This window comes from Acomys minous (genome assembly GCF_964271855.1).
Source record: "Acomys minous genome assembly, chromosome: 15".
NCBI lineage: Eukaryota > Metazoa > Chordata > Mammalia > Rodentia > Muridae > Acomys > Acomys minous.
In genome coordinates, this window is record NC_140497.1 from 12,902,673 (window position 1) to 12,924,771 (window position 22,099).

The following is a 22,099-nucleotide window of genomic DNA, read 5'->3' on the forward strand; positions in this document are numbered from 1 at the left end:
AGGGTCTAATTGCATTTTTCTACATGTAGACATCCAGTTAGACCAGCACCATTAGTTGAAGATGCTGTCGCTTTTCCATTGAATGGATTTGGCTTCTTTGTCAAAAATCAAGTGACCAAATGTGTGTGGATTCATCTCTGGGTCTTCAGTTCGATTCCATTGATCTACTAGCCTATTGCTGTGCCAGTACCATGCTGTTTTTATTACTGTTAGTGCTTGGGATCTTTAATGGTCCAACATAGGATAGCACATGTGAATGCCCAACAAGCAGTTAGGAAATAAGGCTGTGAATGGAGCTGGTGGGTCAGAGACATTGAAGTGATGTTGGAGACATGAAGGAACGCTTTGTAGTTCCCTGCTGTTTCTCCTTGTACTAAGTCTTGGCCAAACATCATCACATATTCAAACATCTCCTCTAAAAAGTGGAAGTTAACCTCCCATGGACCCTGAAACCTCAGACCTTACACTTGAACCACTTGTGCACATGGGAGGCTGTTCCTCCTTTTTCCTCAGGCACTCAGACTCTGCTGACCCAGGTCAGATGGCTCAGATCCTTCAGGACTTGTTTCTTTTTATGGTATCCTATACCACATCCTGGACCCCAAGGTGAGTGGGCTGATCACCCCTGCACTCACTTGGTGCCACAAGAAAGTGTGAAATACTCAACGGAACTCACAGTTCCCCTTAGTCAAGCCTATATCTTTAGCAATGATCATACATGTGAGTGATGACTCGCCATAACTGGCAACAGCTTTTTCTTCAGTTCTTTCTAGAGAGTGTATGCTATTTACTGGTGGTTTTCCATCAAATACCAGAGGAGGAAATTTGCAGAGATAGACCCAAAGAGAAGCCATGGAGAGACCATCTGTTAACATATGTCTTTCAACCTTCACCCACTGTCAGGTTCTAAGCAATAAAACAATCATTTCAATAAATGACAGAAGTTAGCTCTAGAATGCAGAAGTTAAGATGGAAGATAGGGTGGTGGTGAGGTGCAAGGGATTTGGCCATGGCCCTCTTGCCAAATCTTTAGTGTTTCTGAGTAGGGCAATTAACCTCTTCAAAGTTCCTTTGCAAACCCACAAAACATTGGTCAATAAAAGCAGCTACTTTATTGGACTGTTGTGAAAACTTCTTATCGGAATAGATAAAAAAAAAGATCTTAGCAACCAATAAATATAAGCTTCATGTTTTATATACTTTGAAACTGTTACATGAGTTATCTTGAGTTTTAAATTATCATGATTTATATGACATCACATAAAGCTACCCTAACTCTACAATAAATGGAAATTAGCATTCTCACTATACATAAGAAGTTGTCAGGTTCAATAGCATTTAAATATTTTATGTAACAGATAATTCCTAATAGTTTTTAAATTAACCGGGAAACATATTTTCTAGTTTCAAATACCTTGACAACTTTATGGCATTAATAATCTCGTGTTAAAGAGAGACCACAGGAAACACACAGTTTTCCAAGTTAGAGTAAAAGAGGCTATGTGTAAGTAGAGAAGGGTGAGGCATCAAGTCTCACTTGAGGATTAATGAGACATAGGTGAGCTTAGAGGTGATGATGTGTATTCTGAATATCAGTGGTAGAAGAAGAAAAACAGGAAAAGTCTATCCGAGTGATGTGCAGATATGTCTGACCAGAAGACTGTAATGTTAGGACAGTTGATGGAAAGTGCGTTGTAACTGCTTCATACTGGTCTGAGGGATTTCCTCAGATCCTGCAGACAGACCTTGTTTTAAAAACGAGTTGGGAAGTTGGGAAGTGGTAGTGCATGCCTTTATTCCCAGTACTTGGAAGGCAGGCGGATCTCTGTGAAATCGAGGCTAGCCTGATCTAAGAAGCAAGTTCCTGGATAGCCAGGGTTACACACAGAGAAAACAAAACAAACAAAAACAAAAACAAAAAGAAGAAGAAAAAGAAGAGAAAGAAGAAGATGAAGTGAAGAAGAAGGAGAAAGAAAGAAAGAAAGAAGAGAACAAAAAAAGAAAATAAAGAAAGAAACCAGTGAAGCCTAGTGGAATTTTAGTTATGAAGTCAATACAGGTCTTCAGTTCCTGCCCCAGTTTACACACCTTTCCCTGTGTTTACTTACACTCTACAAGGAGTCCAGAGTCACAGTGAGAAGCCATTAGATGAGCCTGTCACAGAACATGAGCTAGGAGGCATGTGTTGTCCACTTGAAATATCTGTGATCCATGGGATTATTTTTAGAAAGATCTTGGGAATCCATAGGCTGCTCCCTGAAATTTCTTCAGAGGTTCATTGTAGTGATGCGTGATGGCATCTGACCCTATTAGTGGGTCATGTTAACAATGCCATGTTGATGGAGAAGATGTGATTTCAACAGGGATATGTCTTCTGAGCATCACAACCCACAGCAACTCTCAATTAGTTTATAAACTCAGTTCCTCAATGTCTGTCCAAGGCAAAATGAAACTGTTTGAGACTCTTTGGGTTTAGGTCAACCTGTGCATCTTTTCTGTGAGACAAAATCATACTTTTTATAACTAAGCCTGAGGGAGTCTCTTTTGAGAAGGTTATCATTTTATTAAGATTTTTTTTTACATTTATTTACTTACTGTCTGTGGGGTGAGAACTCACGTGGAGATCAGAGTTAAGCTAACTGCAGTCTGTTTGTTCCTCCTTCTGCTATGTGGCTCCTGAAAGTTGAACTTAGGCGATCAAGTGTGGTGGTAACATCTCTCCCACTAAGCCATCTTCTTGTTCTTCATCTGTCACATTTCAATTATCAACTGTCTTTCTCTGTGCACAATTCGTTTTCTTGACATTTTATCTCTTAAGCAGCCTTTCTCTCTTGTTTTCACTCCAATTCTCACTATGTGAATTCACTGCTATTCCTTTCTGAGATGCCTTATCATTCCCTCTGAATGAGATTGTTTCAGAAGACTGTATAAGCCTGTCATATGAGAGATGCCTTTGTGATGTGTCCAGTGCAAAAGTAAGAGAATAGAAGCATCTAGTGGGAACAGCAGCATAATTTGAGCTGCTGCTTCTTCTTCTCCTCCTCCTCCTCCTCCTCCTCCTTCTTCTTCTTCTTCTTCTTTTTCTTCTTCTTCTCCTCCTCCTCCTCCTCTTCCTCCTCCTCCTTCTTTGTTCACTTGTATCAAGAATCTGTTCTCTTTGCAATCGCTACAAACTGGAGTCAGAGTTTTGTTTGGTCAAGACTCTTGGCTAAATCTCACAGCATCATGGGTAAATGACATATGATTTATGGGTCTCAAAGTAAGCAGTTATTTAATTTTTCTTCATTCTTGGTGCACAGGATGAACAGCATGTATCATCCTTTATAGGTGCAAAAGACTCAGATTCAGGCAGGTAAAATGGAAGACTACTCCCACAACGACAGGACAAGTCCTGCTTAGGCTTGGATATGCAGAGAAAGCATGAGGCACTGATCAAAGAAATCACCAACCAGTGGTATAAAACCTTGGAAAGACACTTGAGGTATCGAGTATGTTTGTCATATTGGCTTCATATTGGTCATGAGCATGATCAACTATCACATGTGTACTATATATGGGTACAGTGGAACATATATGGCTTTGCATGTACTACAGGGGTACTGCAGTAACACACTCAGCATTTGGTCTTCTAAATATGTATTCAAAGTTATTGTTGCTTTTAAGCTATATAGTATGTATATTTATATGTATTTTTACACATGCATCCATATAATGATAGACATTGATGTCTCCTATGTATTAAAGAAGTTCAAAAATGACTAAATTCTACCAATGGGAAGATCTCAACATTTAAAAATAAACTCAGAGATAGCATATACCATGAACAATTTTTAAAAATGATTTATTGACTTTACACACCAGCCATAGCCCCCTCCCACCTCTCCTCTCGCTCCCTCCCTCCTTCCCTGTTTCCCCTATCTCCTACTCCTCAGAGAAGGGGAGCCCCCACCCACCCCAGCATATCAAGTTGCATCAGAACTGAGCACATTCTCTTCCCCTGTGGCCTGGAGAGAGAGGCCTGCCAGGGGAGAGTGCTTGAAAAGCAGACAACAGAGTCCATGTCAGAGTCAGCCCTCATTCCCCTTACTAGGGGACCCATATGAGGACCAAGCTGCTGATCGATTACATCTGTGTAGGGGGCCTAGGTCCAGCCCATGAACGGTCCTTGGTTGGAGCATCGGTCTCCTTGGGCTTTATTAGTTGGCTCTGTTGGTCTTCTTGTGGTTTCTGTCCCCTCTGAGTCCTTCCATCCTTCCCTCAACTCTTTCACAAGAATCCCTGAGCTCCACCCAATGTTTCACTGTGGGTCTCTATTATTTTACCATGAATAATTTAATGCAAGAGAAAACTTTGAATGAACTCCTGAGATGTGTTCAGTCAGTCTGGCACCCTCAGCACACCGGCTGTAGCTTCACTCAGACCAACTCTGTCCTCGTCTCCTCTTGAACTCAATTCACTGGACGCATGATAAGGCCAACTCACTTTCTCCATAAGTGCCCCAATGTAGGGGATTCACAGAGTCTTCCTCCATGAGGGTGACAATTCCCCCCGAATCACACAAAGAACCGACTGTCCAATCCACAGGCATCTGGGTTGGGTCCAGGTTCCTCACTTTCTGAGCACAGCAGGCTCCAGCGTTAGAACACAAAACCCCCTTGTTCCATGAACTTAGTAACTTAGGACATGCCTGCCTCTTTTCTTTCCCGACCAGTGAAAGGTAAATATTCAAGCAGATGGGAAGCAGGAGAAGACAGCAGGGCCCCTTCATCATTATCCGCTGGAAGGGAGAGCTGTCGCTGAACACACAGACCAACGTCATGGTGGAAGCTGTGAGGACAGAAGAACATCAAAGGGATCTCGAGGGCATCTGTCTCTCCCCGTCCCCATCAAAGAGTGGCTCCTCTAACCGTGGGGCCTGTCTCTGCACCTTCTCATGACAGCCCTATAAAAGCAGGCTGCCTGCTCACTGCCCACACATTGAGCTCCTGCTCACCACTCCTCCAGCTGACTCCAGCCATGAAGACGCTTGTCCTCCTCTCTGCCCTTGCCCTGCTGGCCTTCCAGGCCCAGGCTGATCCTCTCCCAGAAGCAAATGAGGAGACGAGCATTGAGGAGCAGCCAGGGGAAGAGGACCAGGATGTGTCCATCTCCTTTGGAGACCCGGAAGGGCTTGCTCTCCGAGATGCAGGTGAGTGGTGGTGCCCGGTGTGATGCTGGCTTGGAGACTCCTGAGAGAGGGCTGAAGGCATGCCATGGAAGCCTGTCCAGAGCAGTCTAGTTCAGGAAGTTGTTCCTTTGGATCCCCTAGGATCTTGACTGTCATATTCATATTCATAGAAGCAACAGTGAGAGTCCAAAAGGTGTAATTTATTGGCTCTCGGTTAAGTTTCTTAATCTAAAAATTTATCTGTGGATTAGTTTTAAAAGATAGAACATTGATTAGTATTCTTTATATCTGGTTAGTAACATTACTATAGGAAGGAAAATCTGCTTTGCTTAAAAGACTAGATCTAGGCCAGGCCATGGTGGTGCACATGTTTAATCCCAGCACTTGTGGAGGCAGAGGTAGGTGTATCTCTGTGAGTTTGAGGCCATGTGGGTCTACAAATATGAGTCAAGGATAGCCGTGGCTGTTACACAGAAAAGCGTTGTCTCAAAAAAGCAAAAAAAAAACATATATATGTATATATATATGTATATATATATGAGATATAATATATGTATATATATATGAGATATAATATATATGTGTATGTATGTATGTATTGGAACCTGTTGCCAATGTATGAATGTGTTGGGGTTACGAAAGCATAAAAAATGTGAAGGATTATGAAATGGATGTTGAGTCCTGTGTATGAGCAATCCTTGTTAAAGATCTTATTTCCAAGTGTTCAGAGTTGATCGTGGCTGTGTCATGACCAATACAGCAGACCTACTCTGCACCCTGTGCATCTTCATAGGATCGTATACTATCATGTATTGCTGGTCTCCTTACTTAATGCCCAATGCTCTTTCCGCATCCCTAGCCTCAAGAAGGAAGGGGACATGCTACTGCAAAAGAACCTGTGCAAGTTTTGAGCGTCCCACTGGGGTCTGCATAAAATTTCCAAGACACTACATATGCTGCCATGGAGCTCAGAACACAGAGACATCATGACCATGTGCTCAGAGACGTCGCAATCTATCATTACCCTTTAACTTAGCCTCAATAGTTTTTCCTTATCCAATAAATTCCTTGCAGAGAAAAAAAAATCTGATTTTATGTTTCTTTGATGCTTCCTATGCAGCTCAGTTGAGACTCCTCTGAAACAAGTATATTATGGTTTGCTATTGTTTTTCAATTAAATGTTTAAGCTATCTATATGCCTGCAGGTGGTTTGCAGGAGGAAACCTTATGCCCTTCTGGTAGGTTGCAAATTAGTGTATCTGCTGCTGGGATTGGCAATTCATCCTGAAAAGACTAAAAGTGGAACAACCATATGACTTAGCTATCCTTTTTTCTGGCTATAAACTGTAGAGGAGCTTTAATCCTGCAACATGGCTACTCTGGCAAGAAATCACATCCAAAGACCTTCTAGGTCTATGTGATCTGCCTGAAATGCAGGCACACCACACGCCTCTAATCCTTCTGACTGGTGTATAGAAATTTTATGTTTCTTTGATGCTTCCTATGCAGCTCAGTTGAGACTCCTCTGAACCATGTAGCTGACTCTTCAGTGAATCATAAAACAAGTCTTGGTCACATTTTAGCAGTCCAGTCCTAACAAGGACCAGCAGGAGGTTACTTACAAGGTGACAAGACACCGCAATGACTCTGCTCTAGATACTTCTCTTGTCTGTCAACTCTACTGTCCTTTTGATTAGACTTACCCTAAAAAATGTGTCTCACAGTTTCATGATCCATTTTTCAGCTGAAGGACTTCAGGTTGTTTGCGTTTTCTAGCTGTTCTGGACAAAGGGACATGAACATGAGTGAGCAAGGGTCTGTGGTGTAGGATGCTGAGTCTTTTGGGCATGTGCCAAGGAGTGGTACAACTGTGCCATGGAGATTTACTTAGAGTCTTCTGAGAATTCTCTGCACTGACTTCCATGGTTCCTGCACCAGCTTGCCATCCCACCAACAGTCAATTGAGGGCTCTCCTTTCCCCACACACTCACCCACATTTGTTGTCAGTTGTTTTCTTGATCTTAACTGGGCTTAAATGAAACCTTTGTGCAATTTTAGTTTGCATTTCTCTGTTAAGAGTGTTGAACAGAAATCTATTTTATACTTCTTGGCTATTTTTTAAATTAATAATTTATTTATTATATATACAGTGCTCTGCCTGCAGGCCAGAAGAGCGCATCAAATCACATTATAGATGGTTGTGAGTCACCAAGTGGTTGCTGGGAATGGACCTCTGGAGAGCAATCAGTGCTCTTAACCTCTGAGCCATCTCTCCAGGCCCTTCTTGGCTATTTTTATTAGTTCTTTGAGGTTTCCAACAACCTGTCAACCTATTTGAAAATACTCATCACTCCCTATACTCCTCACAGATCCACCCCTCTTATACCCACTCAAGTTTTTTTTTCTTTTAAGGAAAACTCATCTAGACCAAATTTTACTGGCAATATGTTTTTAGGGTTTTCCACTAGAATATGGTCAGTTTACCATGGGATATACAGGGAAAAACTTATCTCCCACTCCCAGCAACTAACAACTGGTGACACCTCCATTGCAGGAAGTGCAACATGTGTCCTCCCCTCCCATCTCCATGTGGAACTTGATCTGACCTGGGCTTCCACAGTGCAGCCATTCCACCTTGAATAGTCCCAATCTCACTTTCTTTCTTTCTTTCTTTCTTTCTTTCTTTCTTTCTCTCTCTCTCTCTTTCTTTCTCTCTTTCTTTTTTCATATCTCTCTGTTCAGAGCCACAGCTAATTTTTGATTGGATTAATTTCTTACTCTGCCTTATTTTATTTTCTTAGTTCTTTGTATATGCTGAATAATAATCCTTATCAGACACATATCTTGCAAAGTGTCATTATCACAGTTCCTCTCTACTATTGATTATATTCTTTGCTATAGGGAAGCATTTTATTTTATAAGGTTTTATTGCCAGTTGTTAGCTTACATCCAAAGCGGTTACATAGACATATGAGCAGTATTAAATAGCCATTGTTAAAAATACATGTGCACGTTTCAAATGTAAGCACACGTGTGTATGTGTAAGGCGGTTATAATTAAAGATGAGATAGAAAGTTTGGACAGGGATATAGGAGGAGTTTGAAGGGTGGAAGAGGAGCAGAAGTGGAGTGAATGCAGGGTGGTTCATATGCATGGGTCTCAGAAAAGTGAAACTTAAAGTTTAAAATATCATATCCCACCTAGGTTCTATTAGAGACCTCATCAAATCCTACATGTCTAATAGATACTGTGTCCAATGGAATGTCCCCAGAAGCCTTTGTATTAGCCCTGCCCACTGTCTTTTCCTCCAGCCTGTGTTTAGTGAAGTACTGGTGACTCATGACACAAGGCACAAGACACTCACACACACGCAGCTCACACATCACACACACTGAAAACCCATAAAACCCACAAAACTAGAAACCATAATGTACAAGCAAAAGACCAGTAAGGTTAAAAAAAATGTCAAGCCTGGTGGTCAGGACCACGAGGCAGAGGCAGGCAAACTGTTGTGAGTTCAAGGCCAGCCTGATCTACACAGCAAGTCCAGGACAGCCAGGGCTACACAAAGAAACCCTGTCTCAACCTCCCACACAACCTCCCACACCAAAAAAAAAAAAATGCCCAAACAAGTTAACAAGAGACCAAAGATACCTTTGAGTTAGTTTATGCCAACATTTATTAAGGAACAATTTTCTTTGCTCAAATGCCATAGGATGTTTGGATTATTAGTGGTGCTATTGATGATAAGTAATATTTTAACATTTGTAGAACATCCACAAAAGTCAGGCTCCACTGGCTTCACAACACACCCAGAGGAGGAAATTTGAAGATGCACCTTAAGGAGAGGTCGAGAAACCCAAAGGAAGAAATTTGCAGAGATATCCTAAGGAGACACTGTGAGATCAAAAGGAGAGAATTTGCACATACACCCTAAAGACAGACCCAGAAACTCTTGTGAGAACAGCAGTGACCACCAGGGTTGGGCCCCGGCTGTGCTGTCTCATTACTCTCACAGTTTCTTTCCTTGAATCTGGGACAAATATCTCCTTCTCTCTGGTATCTCATTCAACTCTTACTCAACAAATGGACAAACATCTATGTCAATTGCTGTTGACACTAACTTCTACTCATTCCCTCATACTTAGAATGCCTGGGAATGTGAGTGCACGTGTGAGCGAGCTCACACACACACACACACACACACACACACACACACACACACACGTTTTTGAAAATTGGGCTTATTCCCTCCATAATGTCTGATAAGTATTTCATATTTTTAATGCACAACATTTTTCTCATTTAAGATACTTTCTTTCCCCTTCAAATGACTGTCTTGCTCAGCACCATGTGTGAGTGGCAGGGACTGGGTGTCTGTGTGGGGGGATAAAGAAACTGGTCTCTCTGCTATTCCACTCCCTGGAATATACCCAGAAGATGCCCCATCACACAACAAGAACATACGCTCAACCGTGTTCATAGCAGCCTTATTCATAATAGCCAGAACCTGAAAACAGCCTAAATGTCCCTCAGTTGAAGAATGCATAAAGAAACTGTGGTACATTTACACTATGGAATACTACTCAGCTATTAAAAATAAGGAAATCACAAAATTTGTGGACAAACGGATGGATCTAGAAATGATCATACTGAGTGAGTTAAGCCAGAAGCAGAAAGACTCACATGACATAGACTCACTTATAATTGAGCACTAGCCCAAAAGGCATGTCCCACGAAAGTCTTCACTTACCACGAGATTGGGATAGATGTGAGGACATCTGACTGAGACTCTAGGTAAGAGAAATATAGGAGATGGGGAACTAGAAAGATCCAGAGGATCCTAGAAACCTACAAGAAGAACATTGTGATGGGTGGATCGATCGGGGCCCAGGGGGTTCTGCTCAAACTATTGCACTAACCAAGGACAATACAAGTAGTAAACATCAAACCCCTGCTCTGATCTACCCAAGGACAGGACATTCTCCACAGTTACGTGGAGAGCGGGGACTGACTCTGACATGAACTCTGGTGCCCAGATTTGATGACCTCCCCTTGGTGGGGAGGCCTAGTGGCACTCAAAGAAAGAGTAAGCAGGCTACCAAGATGAGACTTGATAGTCTATGACCATATAGTGGGGAAGGAGGAGGTCCCCCTTGGTCATAGACCTAGGGGAGGGGAATAGGGTGAAAGCAGGAGGGAGGGAGGAATGGGGGTGGATACAAGGGATAGGATAACAATTGAGTTGTAATCTAAATAAATTAATTAAAAACTTTTAAATTTAATTAAAAAATTAAAATGTTAATTTAAAAGACTATTTTAAGGCAACAGTATTCAGATAAATTTAGGGAAAACTATTTCAATTATAATAGGTCACCAAGGAGAGACTTGATACCGTATGAGCATATTCAGGGGGAGGAGGTCCCCCTCAGACACAGACTTAGGGGAGGGGAGGGGAGTAGGGGGGAAGTGGGAGGAAGGGAGGAATGGGAGGATACATGGGATGGGCTAACAACTGAGATGTAATATGTATAAATTAATAAAAATGTATTAAAAAAATAAACTGATCTGTTATTATGCATAAATTTTAGTATATCTAGAGCTTCTGATGATATGCATGAGACTATCTTAAACTGTGTATGCATGTGTGTATGCATGTGTGTATGTATGTGTGTATGCATGTGTATATGCATGTGTGTGTGCCCTCGTGCATGAGAGCACATGTGAGTACATGGAGGGCAGGGGCAGTGGATCTCCTGGAGCTAGAGTTGCTATGAGTGAGTATAAGCAGGCTGACAGGGGTGCTAGGAACTGAACTCAGGTCCTCTGAAAGAGCAGTGTGTCCTTAGCTGCTGAGCCATCTCTCCAGTTCTCCACATGAATTTCTACCTGTGGCTCTGAATCTAATTTTACTTGCTGACTCTGGTTTCCCCTGTCCCTGTTAACACAATAAAGTTTGAAATTAAAAAAAAAAGTTAACAGGAGAAGGAGTGAGGAGGTGGTACTGAATCTCTCTCCCTGGAACTTAGAGTGCTTTGTAAATAGAAAAAGCTGTTACATACTGGGCAAAGAGAGTTGAATTTGCCAAGGCTTTGTTTACGCTGCTTATCAAAGGCCAGCAAAGGAAAGGCTGTTCCTTCCTGGTAAGACATGGCTCTTTCTTGTTATAATTTAATTTTTATTTTATCTCTGCAATTTTAATCTGTCCATTACAGTTTCTACCATTAGTTCATCAAATATGCCTCCCTCCTTCTCTCCATCCCCCTCCAGTGTGTGTGTGTGTGTGTGTGTGTGTGTGTGTGTGTGTGTGTGTGTGTGTGTGTGTTTCTTATCACTAAGAGGGATATGCTTATTCTATAGGCCAAAATGTCCTCAAACCCCTGTCATGAGGAGCTCTGTAGGGAAGGAAAGGAGCTCCTTCAAATGTCTGGTTGAGGTACTTGCCAGTTAAGAGTCATAAGTTTTGATACAATTGACATTGACTGTGAGGATTGCCTACATAGAGGCAATATTTTTGCGTGTAGATATATATATGCATATACATATTCCCAAATATAACTTGTGAGAATGGTTTTACAGCATGAACCAGCATAAGACCTAAGTGCACGTGACCTTCAAGTTTGACTTTACTCCTTTCTCAGCTTTTTGTTTTGTTTTTTCAAGACAGGATTTCTTTGCGTAGGCTTGGTTGTCTTGGACTTCCTTTGTAGACCTCGAATTCATAGGGATCCACCAGCCTCTGCCTCCCAGAGTGCCGGGATTACAGGCATGTGCCACCGCATCCAGCCTTTCTCAACTTTAAATCTGCAATTTTTAAAGAAGTGCATAAAAAAAACAAGGTGATGAACTTTGTCTACAGTGAGAATACGTTTGAACTCCCTGTAACCCAGTATAAAAAGGACTCTTTTGAACCTTATGCCCCACAGTTTTACCTCAGCAGCAGTCTACACTTTTATCTGCTATACTTCTGAAATTAGTCTATAATCTCATTTGGGGAAAAAAGAAGAAAAGAAAGAAAGAAAGAAAGAAAGAAAGAAAGAAAGAAAGAAAGAAAGAAAGAAAAAGCTACAGATAGACAAATAGTTCCTTTGTAAATATAACTCCAGAAGCTGTCAAGTTCATCTATAAAGCTATGTGAAAACATGATGCAAGACTCTTTCCTGAGAAGCCCACACCCATGTCCAGGGTGTTGCTGCCATTATCCTGAGCCACCAACAACACCCATGCTTAAGTCAATGTTAAAGCCTTTTCATAATAAATTCTAACTCTGCTTCACATGCATTGGTCCTGAAATTCTTCTCTGCATTAGAGTCAAGGATCCTGCTTTCTCTGAGTGTCCGTCCTTAAGGCAGAGCCCCTGAGACTACTGACAGCAGTGCTGGCTGGACTCTATCTCCTGGCTGCCTTTGACATCACCACCAAGAAAATTATGTGACTAAATATATAGTTAATCATTAGAAAACTTTTGTTTTGCATGGTGCCTTAGATTGAGTTTTAATATTGTGAAGAGACCCCCATGGCCACAGCAACTCTTCTAAAGGAAAACACTTCCCTGGGGGGCTAGCTCACAGTTTCAGAGGTACAGCCCATTATTCTCATGATGGAAAACGTGGAGTCATGCAGGCCAACATGATGCTGGAGAAGGAGCTGAGAGTTCTACACCTTGATCCGCAGGCAGGAGAAGGGGACTTCGTGCCACACTGAATGTAGCTTGAGCATAGGAGACCTCAAAGCCCACCCCCCACAGTTCCTCCACAAAGCCACACCCACTCCAACAAGGCCACACCTCCTAATAATACCACTCCCTATGGGGCAAGCATTCAAACACATGAGTTTATGGAGGCCATTCCTATTCAAGCCACTACACATGCTAGTTATATAAAATTTATTTTCGGACTTTCCTCACCATTTAGGACATTAACATACATGCGCATGTATGTTCATTATAATTAGTGAAAGTGGCATCACACTAGATATACTGTTTTTTAACCAATACTGATTTATTTATGATGTCTTCTATTATTAGACACTTGGTTTGTACCCTTTCTAAGGATTGTAACAATTCTAAGAGTTTTCTTAAAAACTAGCATGTACCTCCTAGGTCATTTTTAAATTCAACCAAGTTGACAAAAGATGACCTATCTCAGTAGCCAATCCTGTTTCAGGAGAGAATACATCTTTAAACATTCTTAGAACATGTGCTACTGGCCTGGAAATGACTCAGTGATATCCTCAGCTCATTAGTGCCAATGTGAGCAGAACATGATCAGGGCACTATTGTAACCTGCAGCCATAACCACTCAAGAGTGAGGAGACTGAACACTGCACTCTACTGCCCACAGGAGCCAGGTCAGATCCAGGAGGACCTGAGACTGGGCTGTGTGTGCCAGATCACCTAATTTTAGTTACTAGATCCTTCCAGAAGATCCAATTAGACCAAAAGAACATGTTTAATCTCCCCCCTCCCTTCCTCTCTTCCTCCGGCCCATCTTTTCCCTCCCTCCCTCTCCCTTCCTCTCTCTCTCTCTCTCTCTCTCTCTCTCTCTCTCTCTCTCTCTCTCTCTCTCTCTCTCTCCCTTCCTACCTACCCACCCTCCTTCCTTCCTTCCTTCCTTCCTTCCTTCCTTCCTTCCTTCCTTCCCATAACTCTTAACCAAAGCAGAGATAGAGTCAGGGCCTGCATGCTCAAAACCTTTACATGTTCATGTTTGTATTTTCTCAATGTTCTTACAGTCCCTGGACCTGTTCACATGGAAGAATTTGATACACGGAGAGCCAAAGTTGTATGGTGCTGCAGGGCATGCATGTGACTTGAATTTGAGCAGACAGATGTTAAATCTGAGCTGAATTCCATTTGACCATGGTCTGGACCTACTTTCTTCTCTCTAGAACAGCCCTATAAGGATGGCTTTGAGGGTTAAGTAAAAGTATGATGTGCACTGGTTAATGTGACTTCAGAGCTGGTGATCAGCTACTGATCATGGGGCGTAACAGAGACCTGTTTTCACATCACAACCTCTCCAAAGATAGGAAGCTCTGTATCTACACAGGCTGGAGGGTTTGTGTTTTATTTTCAGGAACAAAGTAAACACACCTTCTTGTATAACCACAAGAACACGTTGATGTGGATAAAGATGCTGTTGAGGGATGGAAATTCTTAACTGAATAGGGAGTTCGGGGGCACATCATCAATGTCCAGATCTGTGATGTAGGCGTATAGACTGGAGTGAGCTGAAGCAGTCTTCATCTTCCTGAAAGCTGTCTCATTATTATCGAACAGCTTCATTCTCTTTGTGCTTATGCCCAATAGCTCCGTGCCAAGAAGACAGAGAGTAATAAGAGCTAGCCTTGGGACGATGGGTTAACACATACGAGGATCTCAGTGGCTCCAGATGACAGGGAAGCAATTATACTTTCTAGTGAGAAAGGAGAATGACTCAGTGGATTGACAGAGATGGTGCAGATGTCTGGGATTCTACAGGCCAGGGCTGCAGTGAGAAGAGAACAACAAGATTTGTTTTGTGAGAGAGGTGAGGTAGGCAGAGCTCTAACTCTCAGGTTGTCTGTTCAGAGGCTGGCTTTCCTGGAGGGCACTGCTGTGACACGGCCACGAGACACTGAAGAAGCTCTACACATGCTCATGATGTCCTCCTTGCATGCTTCTCCTTCTCTTTGTCCTCGCCATCACCGCCTCCCTCTTCTCTCCACCCACTGAAGCTTCCACCTTCTCTTCTTCCCCACTTTGCTTTCCTTAAAAATGGAAGTATGTTTTACCCTTCTTCTTATTTTCTTCTTACTTTATCTTCTCGGGGACAGTTTTCAGAACTTCAAACAGTGACAAATCCAGGTATTCTTAGAAGAACACCCCCCTCTCCAGCTCTTTGATAAAATTCTTGGGTTGACCATAATCACACCATTTGTGGACCCTAAATAGAGTGTACACTGGTGAAGGAATCATAGAGGCACCAGGCTTTTGTGTGGTCATTAAAATTCTTTCAGTTTCTTTGCTAAACACAGACTCGTTTCTGGTCTCTAAGGACATCAGAGCTAAGGCTGCAACCTGTGCTTAATGCATGAGTTGAAATTCTTAATCGCGTTCTGGAAGAAAAATCAAAGTCTTTTACGGAAGGCATCACACATGTCAAAAAAAAAAACCTGCCAAAACATCTATTTTTAAAGATCTGATTTTTCCCCCTTTTTGGCTCTTGGATATTAAAGGAGTTGGTACCACTTAAGTGAAGTATCAAGGGACAAGAAAGAAAATGGGGAAGAAATAAGATCATTTCCCGTGGTCTGCCAAGAAAAAGCTCCTCAGAGTTAAGGGGTGTGTACGGCAAACCGGATCGGTAAGGTAAGCTTTCCTCTCATCTGACTAAAGCTTCCCATGGGTAAGAGGAAAGGTTGAGAGGGTAGTCTCTGAAGGGTCTAGTAATTTGTTATTCTGTGTTATTGGGCAAGAAGGCAAAAGGACAGTTCTTTACCTAGTTATGAGTTTATATGTGACAATGCTAAGTGTCTCAGTTGCAGTGTCTCCCTGGGAGCCTGTGTTTGGATGCTTGGACCCCCAGCTGATGGGGTTTGTGGGAAGTGGTAGACCCTTTGGTAGGGGGGTTGTAGCTGGAGGTGGGTCTTGTGGTTTCCTGGGACCTGTTTCTGGTGAGTTCTTTACTTCTCATAGCACTGGGCTGTGAGAAGGTCAGTAGCTCTGTCACATGCTTCTGCTGCCACGTTGCCTCCTGTGACCACGTATTTTCTGCTATAATGGCTTCTTATATCCATCAAAGAATGAACCAAAATAAATCCTTCCTCTCCTAAGTTGTATTAGCCAGGCATTCTCACATCAAGACTGAAAGTAACAATTGGGAGAAATTACTAGTAAAAGGTAAAGAACCATGAAGAGTTCAGCCATGAGACAGTGAGAAAATTAGAGTGCAAAACTGACTGCTTTCTCTACAGAAAACGAAACAATGAACCTTGCCAGTCACAGAACAGTGAAAGGCATGCAGAGAAATTATGAATCATAATTGTCCAAAACGACTGTCAACAATGTTGTGAAAACATTCTGGATCTATAGGAAAATGTTATTACACAGAACCAAGAAAACATGCTAACATAAGACAAATGCATTTAAGGCGAACTCTTATTATCACACTCGGGTTTTTTTTGGTTTTTTGTTGTTGTTGTTGTTGTTGTTGTTGTTGTTGTTTTGGGGGTTTTGTTGGTGGTGGTGGTGGTGGTTTTTGGTTTTTGTTTTTGGTTTTTTTGGCTTTTTGTTGTTGTTGTTGGTGGTGGTGGTTTGATTGTTGGTTGGTTGGTTTTTTTCCCCAGCAAAACCTAAAACTTCAATTTAACATGCTAACAAAGAAGTACCATGGCTTCCAACTTGAAGAGATAGTTCAGGAGTTATTTTGTAGAAGTGAGTCATGGGCCGTGCTCATCAATTCCAAATATTCCTGATACACGCTACTCGGAGTTAAACTAGGAAGGGCTGGCACAGGGAAATACAACCTGAAGCATGAGGATAATAGGATCCCAAGCCACCAGGGGCATCTAGGCATTGTACACCTCACAAGGTTGGCCTAAAGAGCTCTGAAAGTCTGGAGCCAATGAGGGCAAGGAACGCCGTTCTAAGGTGCCATGCTGTACCCCACCTGTGGGCATCCCCAGCAACCTCATTCCTCACAACACTGTGTGCTTTATTTGTCAAGCCTGTCAGACACGGTTCCTTAAAGAAACAAAGAAAACAAAACAAACAAACAAAACAAAACAAAACAAAAACTAGCATGAGGTCACACCTGTGCTTTTTATATGGCATCCCACACTCAGTAGCCGGGAATGCAAACCTGCCACAGACTTTCAGAACTGTCTCCAATCCAAGGCTCAAAGAACTGACCAAAAATGCAGAGAGAATTTGACAAAACCACAGATAAAATGAGCATACTTAAGAGAAAATGAACATGGATAATATACAGGGAAATAATTGAGCACAGCCAAGAATGCCAGCTGCTGGATGATAAATCATCGATATTGTGATCTTAAATGTGTGTGGAGTTCTTAGATATCACTAGGAAAGATGAATGGTACAGCAGAAAAATGAGTTGGAAGTGACAGAAATAACCAATGAGCATGAAAAATAATTCAATCTCAGAAAAAGAATAAAAATGCTTATTAATATAAACAGAAATATTATTCACTCATCTCACTGACATAAACCCAAAAATTTCTAATGATAAGTCTCAACAATAATATTAATAGTTGAAATCCTCTCATAGATATTATCAAGAAAATAAAGTAGTTGGCAGTTTCCAAATGAGCAACTGACAATACATAGTAAATCTTGAAATACATTTTGTTACAATATTCTATTTCTAAGAATTCATACAAGGTCGTAGTCACATAAATTTCCAAAACCTCACACACATTTAAAATGAATATATTTAAACAAATATTGGAGGCTCTTCAAGATAACCTTCAAATGGAAAGATATAAGAGAGCTGGCTATGAAGTCTGATTATGTACTTTAAATTTAAAACAATATTTGCATGATTTTATTAGCAAAAGAAAATAATCAAAACCCTCTAAACCAGTGGTTCTCAACTTTACCGATGTTGTAACCCTTTAATACAGTTTCCCACGTTGCGGTGATCTTTAACCATAAAATTACTTTCATTGCTACTTCATAACTGTAGTTTTTGCTACTGTTATGAGCTGTAATGTAAATGCCTGTGTTTTCCAGTGCTCGTAGGTGGCCCCTGTGAAGGGTCGTCTGACTCCTGGCTTGAGAACCACCACTTTAAGCTGTAAGTAAGGCTTACATTTACAGCTGGTCTCAGGAAAGACCTGTGGGCCACCACGAGTTCCTTTGGTAGAGAAACAGCCTCCTAATTACGTCTTGATTGTCACCATCAGGTCTTCAGAACCCCGCTCCACAATGAGACTCCACGCTCTCCTCCTGGCCCTCTCTGCCATCTTCCAGGTACTGCACGGTAAATACCAACTCTCGTGGCCTTTCTCGTTGTTTTCTCTTTTTTCCTTTCCCAGTATTAATCATCCTTGGAAAGTAAAACACGAAGGGATGGCACGGACATCATCACCTCTGTGCCCCTAGATCTCCTGCAAGACACAGGGTTCTACCCCAGATACTGCCAGAAGAGGGAGACAGAGAGACAGAGAGGGAGACAGAAGAGGAGGAGGAAGGTTAGCCAGGAACATATTCCTTCAGTAGCTGGTCATCCTGCCTTCATGACACGCCAGGTCTCCTTAGGAAAGTCATCTTCAGCTGCCTCTCTACCAAACAGACAGAATGAGCTGACAACCAATCTTATCCACCTGACTATTGTAAATGTGCGTGATAGCAAAGATTCTTTCCAGAGGCCCCAAACAGAGACTTCTAAGCATTTTTACCACAGCAATGACTTCAAGTTTCTCCAGACTTTACACAAACATTCTCTTTTGCTTTTCAGTTATCAGCAGTGCACTCAACTTTGAAAGACCCTGCTACCTCCGAGGAGGCATCTGCCTGAAGCAGGGAACACCAAACTGTGAGCCTTTCCGGGGACCCTGCAGAGCATTCACTGTTTGCTGCAAGATAAGACATTGACAAAAGGGGGTCAAGACACCTGGCGAGGGATCTGAGCGTGGCTCCTGTTGTCTGAATGAGAGAAACATGTTCAAGTCTAAACCACATGTTCTTCCTTATCACTAATGATTTCTATTGTGGCCAGTGAAGAGGGAGGGAGAGGGAGGGAGAAAACCTTACAAATCCATTTAAATTCTATTTTAACACTTACAAAGTTCTTCATTCTCGTATATAATCCTTGAAAGCATTCGGCTTTATCCACCACACTTTATAGATGTAGAAACTAAGAATTAACTAGGCTGAATAACTTGCCGAAAATCACAGACAATAAATGGAAATGCAAAAATCAAAGACTCTCCGTTCAATTTTCCGAAGATACTCTGCCTATATGGAAGATGGCTGGGTGAGAGAGAGAGTTCACTAATGGGAAGTGGATGCAGGTATGGTTAGCTTGAGATAAGCTACTGTGTCATGCAAAAGCTCACTGAGGAGGCAGGCGGGCCCAGTGGCACCATGGTGCTATGGTAAACACCATGACAAAACCCAACTTGTGGAGGAAAGGGTTTATTTCATCTTACAGCTTGTAAGACCATCATCCAGGGAAATGATGGGAAGAACTCAAGGAAGGAACGTGAAGGCAGGAGCTGATGCAGAGGCCATGAGGGATGCTGCTTCCTGGCTTGCTCCTCCATGGCTTCCTTAGGCTGCTCTCTTATAGAACCCAGGACCACCAGCCCAGGGACAGCGCTGCCCAGAGTGAGCATCGATCGTCAATCAAGAAAATGCCACACAGGCCTGCCCACTGGCCAGTCTGATGAGGGTTATTTTCTTCATTGGGTGCCACTCTTCCTGAATGACTCCAGCTTGTCACTCTGACATAAAACTAGCCACCATAGCCACAGGGTTCATACGCTGCCTGTTAGCGCCTGCTCTATGAGGGAACATGGAGAGAAGCCTGCGGGGGAGACAGGAATTCAAATCACAGTCAGAAGGCCACGGGGCTGGAGTCCTGGAGTAGATGCGACTGTTTTGTATGTTTCTTGAGTCACTTGTCCTCATCCAGACATTAGCTGTGGTATGCTGATCCTTTGTGGTCCTCTTAGTGAGGGACTTGGCCTAGATGTACCTGTCCCCAGCTGGGACTTACAATGCCAAGTTGGGATGGAAAGAAGGAGGCGAGAAGCACTGCAGAGTGACCAGGGGATTGTAAGGCATGGAGAAGATGCCAGCGGTGCCATTTTTTTTTTAACAGTCTCATGAGAAGCCACAGCTCACAACTGGTCCCACAGCATGTGACACGCAGGATCAGTTGCGCAAGGCGTCCCGATCAATGGCTACCTAATGAAAATGCAGCGCGGGTCAGCAAGGGTTAGCTGCAGGCCAGGATTTGTAAAGATGCTTGTAAAGATGTTGAGTCATTAAGGCATTTACTCCCTCTACAGCCTGTTAGGAGGGACGACCACAGAGTTTGAGCTCCTATCTCTCTGATGTTTTTATTCTTGTGAATATACAAGAAAAAACGAACCCCAAATCCTAGAGTCTGTACATGAAGATGGAAACTAAAGCTCCAAGCCAGACGTGTAGTCCCTTTTGGGGAGCAGCTTTGAAATCTCTAGATTTTTATGGGAACAATAAATTATATATATTCTCCAATTTCATCCCATCCCATAAATGATGTTAGGGTGGGAATGTTGCAGTGGCAGCAAAGGCTGATTGTGGGGAAATCCCTTATGGTCAAAGGGATTGGGATCCCTGGCTTGGTGAAGACCTAACACTCCAGTTGGGGATGTCAACCGCCTGGCCCAGGGGTCAGGCCTCAGGCAGGTGGCTCTACCTTAACCTATGTTCAAGACAGTAGTGTTAATTAGTTTTTAAATGAGCTAATGTACTTTTCCTTCCCAGAATTCCTACCCCTTAACACACGTGCTCCAGATTGTCCCTAGGGTTCTGGTAGATCTGCCCGCCTTTCTGTGCCTTGACTTTCCCTTTTTTTTTTCCCCCACCTATCTTTATTTTTCTTTCTGGTGTTGGCCAGAGCCTAAGTAAGCTTTCTCTGCTAATGTGGGCTTTTTCCTTCTTTCTCTAATGTTCCCGTCCCCCGCCACAGGGCTGCTTGCCTGCCACGTGGCTGCCCTCCATGCCAATTTGACTCACATGGTGGTGATTTGCTTTCCTTTCCTCCATCTCCCTCCTCCGATCAGCTGCTGAGACTTACAGCTAGCATGCTCCTCAGTTGTTCTTTGAAATTCTATTAAAGTTGTCCTTGAGCTTAAAAACAATAATGAATAAATAACACTCAGCATATTGTATATTTACAAATGTAAGGTTTCAAAAGCTATCAGGGGAGAGGAATATGAAGGGCTGAAGGCTCTGTGGCTGGGTCTCCATGACGGGTCCCACTGGGTAGGTAGGAGATGGGTTCTACTCCAGTACATATGCCATCTTTTTTGTAGCTTGCCTGTTTAGTTCTCCTGAATTTGAAACTGTGTTCACTCATGGGATCTCCTGGAATTATCAGATCTTCTGAAATCAAGGGCCAGCCAGATAAGAGACCTTGCAGATCTGAGATCCAGGTCTGTTCCATTCATTTTTCATTAGCTAGCGCTGTTATTCATACCTCTTATTGATTCACTTACTTGTTGCCAAACGTATGTTTATATAAATTGGCAAGTAAAGTTATATATACTTACTATACAATATGACATGTTGACTTAAGTACACATTGTGGAATTGCTAAATCAAACTATTTACTCATTTTTTATGTCCTTTTTCTGTTTTTGTTTTTGTTTTGTTTAAATAAATTCACTTATGAGCAGAAGTCTGCGAAACTTGCCTGCTCTACACTCAGTCTCCCATGGTACTAGTTGCATTTTTAGTCTCAAAACCAATTGCTTAAAATAATTTATTGATGTCCTATCTTGAGGGCGTTAGGTTAAAAAATACCCTTATTGCTACCTTTCCTTAATCCTGGAACACGCTGTAACAAGCCACATAGAAAGCACTATAAAAAAAAATTATTTCATGCATCAGAGATGACACAAGGGCTCCCTCCACTGCCTACCAAGCCTTTGGGGCAGACACCCACGTGGAACCCATAACTTATTCTTCCTCCAGGCAGAGGCCCAGCAGCCCCATGCTGTGAGTGCCTGGATTAGGATAAGTCTTCAAGAAGATGCAAACTAGCAGATCTGCCTGACAGGCATGGTCGATCACCTAGCACTTCCAGTTAGTTACAATTAAAAAAAAAAAGCTTGTAGAATTAATAGGCTAAATAAAGCAGGGCACACACAAGGTTTCTTTCTTCACATGGAGAACAGCAAAAGTAAGACTCGAAGCAGAGAGGACCTGCCTCC

The 22,099-nt window shown here is 42.4% G+C and overlaps 1 protein-coding gene across 4 annotated transcripts; it reads left to right on the plus strand.

Moving 5' to 3' along the window:
- The first annotated feature begins 15,144 nt into the window (after positions 1–15,144).
- On the plus strand, positions 15,145–19,976 carry LOC311584958 (uncharacterized protein). Of its 4 annotated transcripts, none has more exons than XM_084759701.1 (4): positions 15,145–15,518; positions 17,904–17,967; positions 18,077–18,153; positions 18,631–19,976. In XM_084759701.1, the coding sequence occupies exons 3-4, from the start codon at positions 18,099–18,101 to the stop codon at positions 18,765–18,767; spliced, it is 192 nt and encodes a 63-aa protein (XP_084615827.1). In that variant the 5' UTR covers positions 15,145–15,518; positions 17,904–17,967; positions 18,077–18,098; the 3' UTR covers positions 18,768–19,976. The 4 variants fall into 4 exon arrangements, with proteins under 4 accessions (XP_084615827.1, XP_084615829.1, XP_084615828.1 ...); XM_084759703.1 differs by having other exon boundaries at positions 15,145–15,513; XM_084759702.1 differs by lacking the exon at positions 17,904–17,967.
- The last annotated feature ends 2,123 nt before the right edge of the window (positions 19,977–22,099 follow it).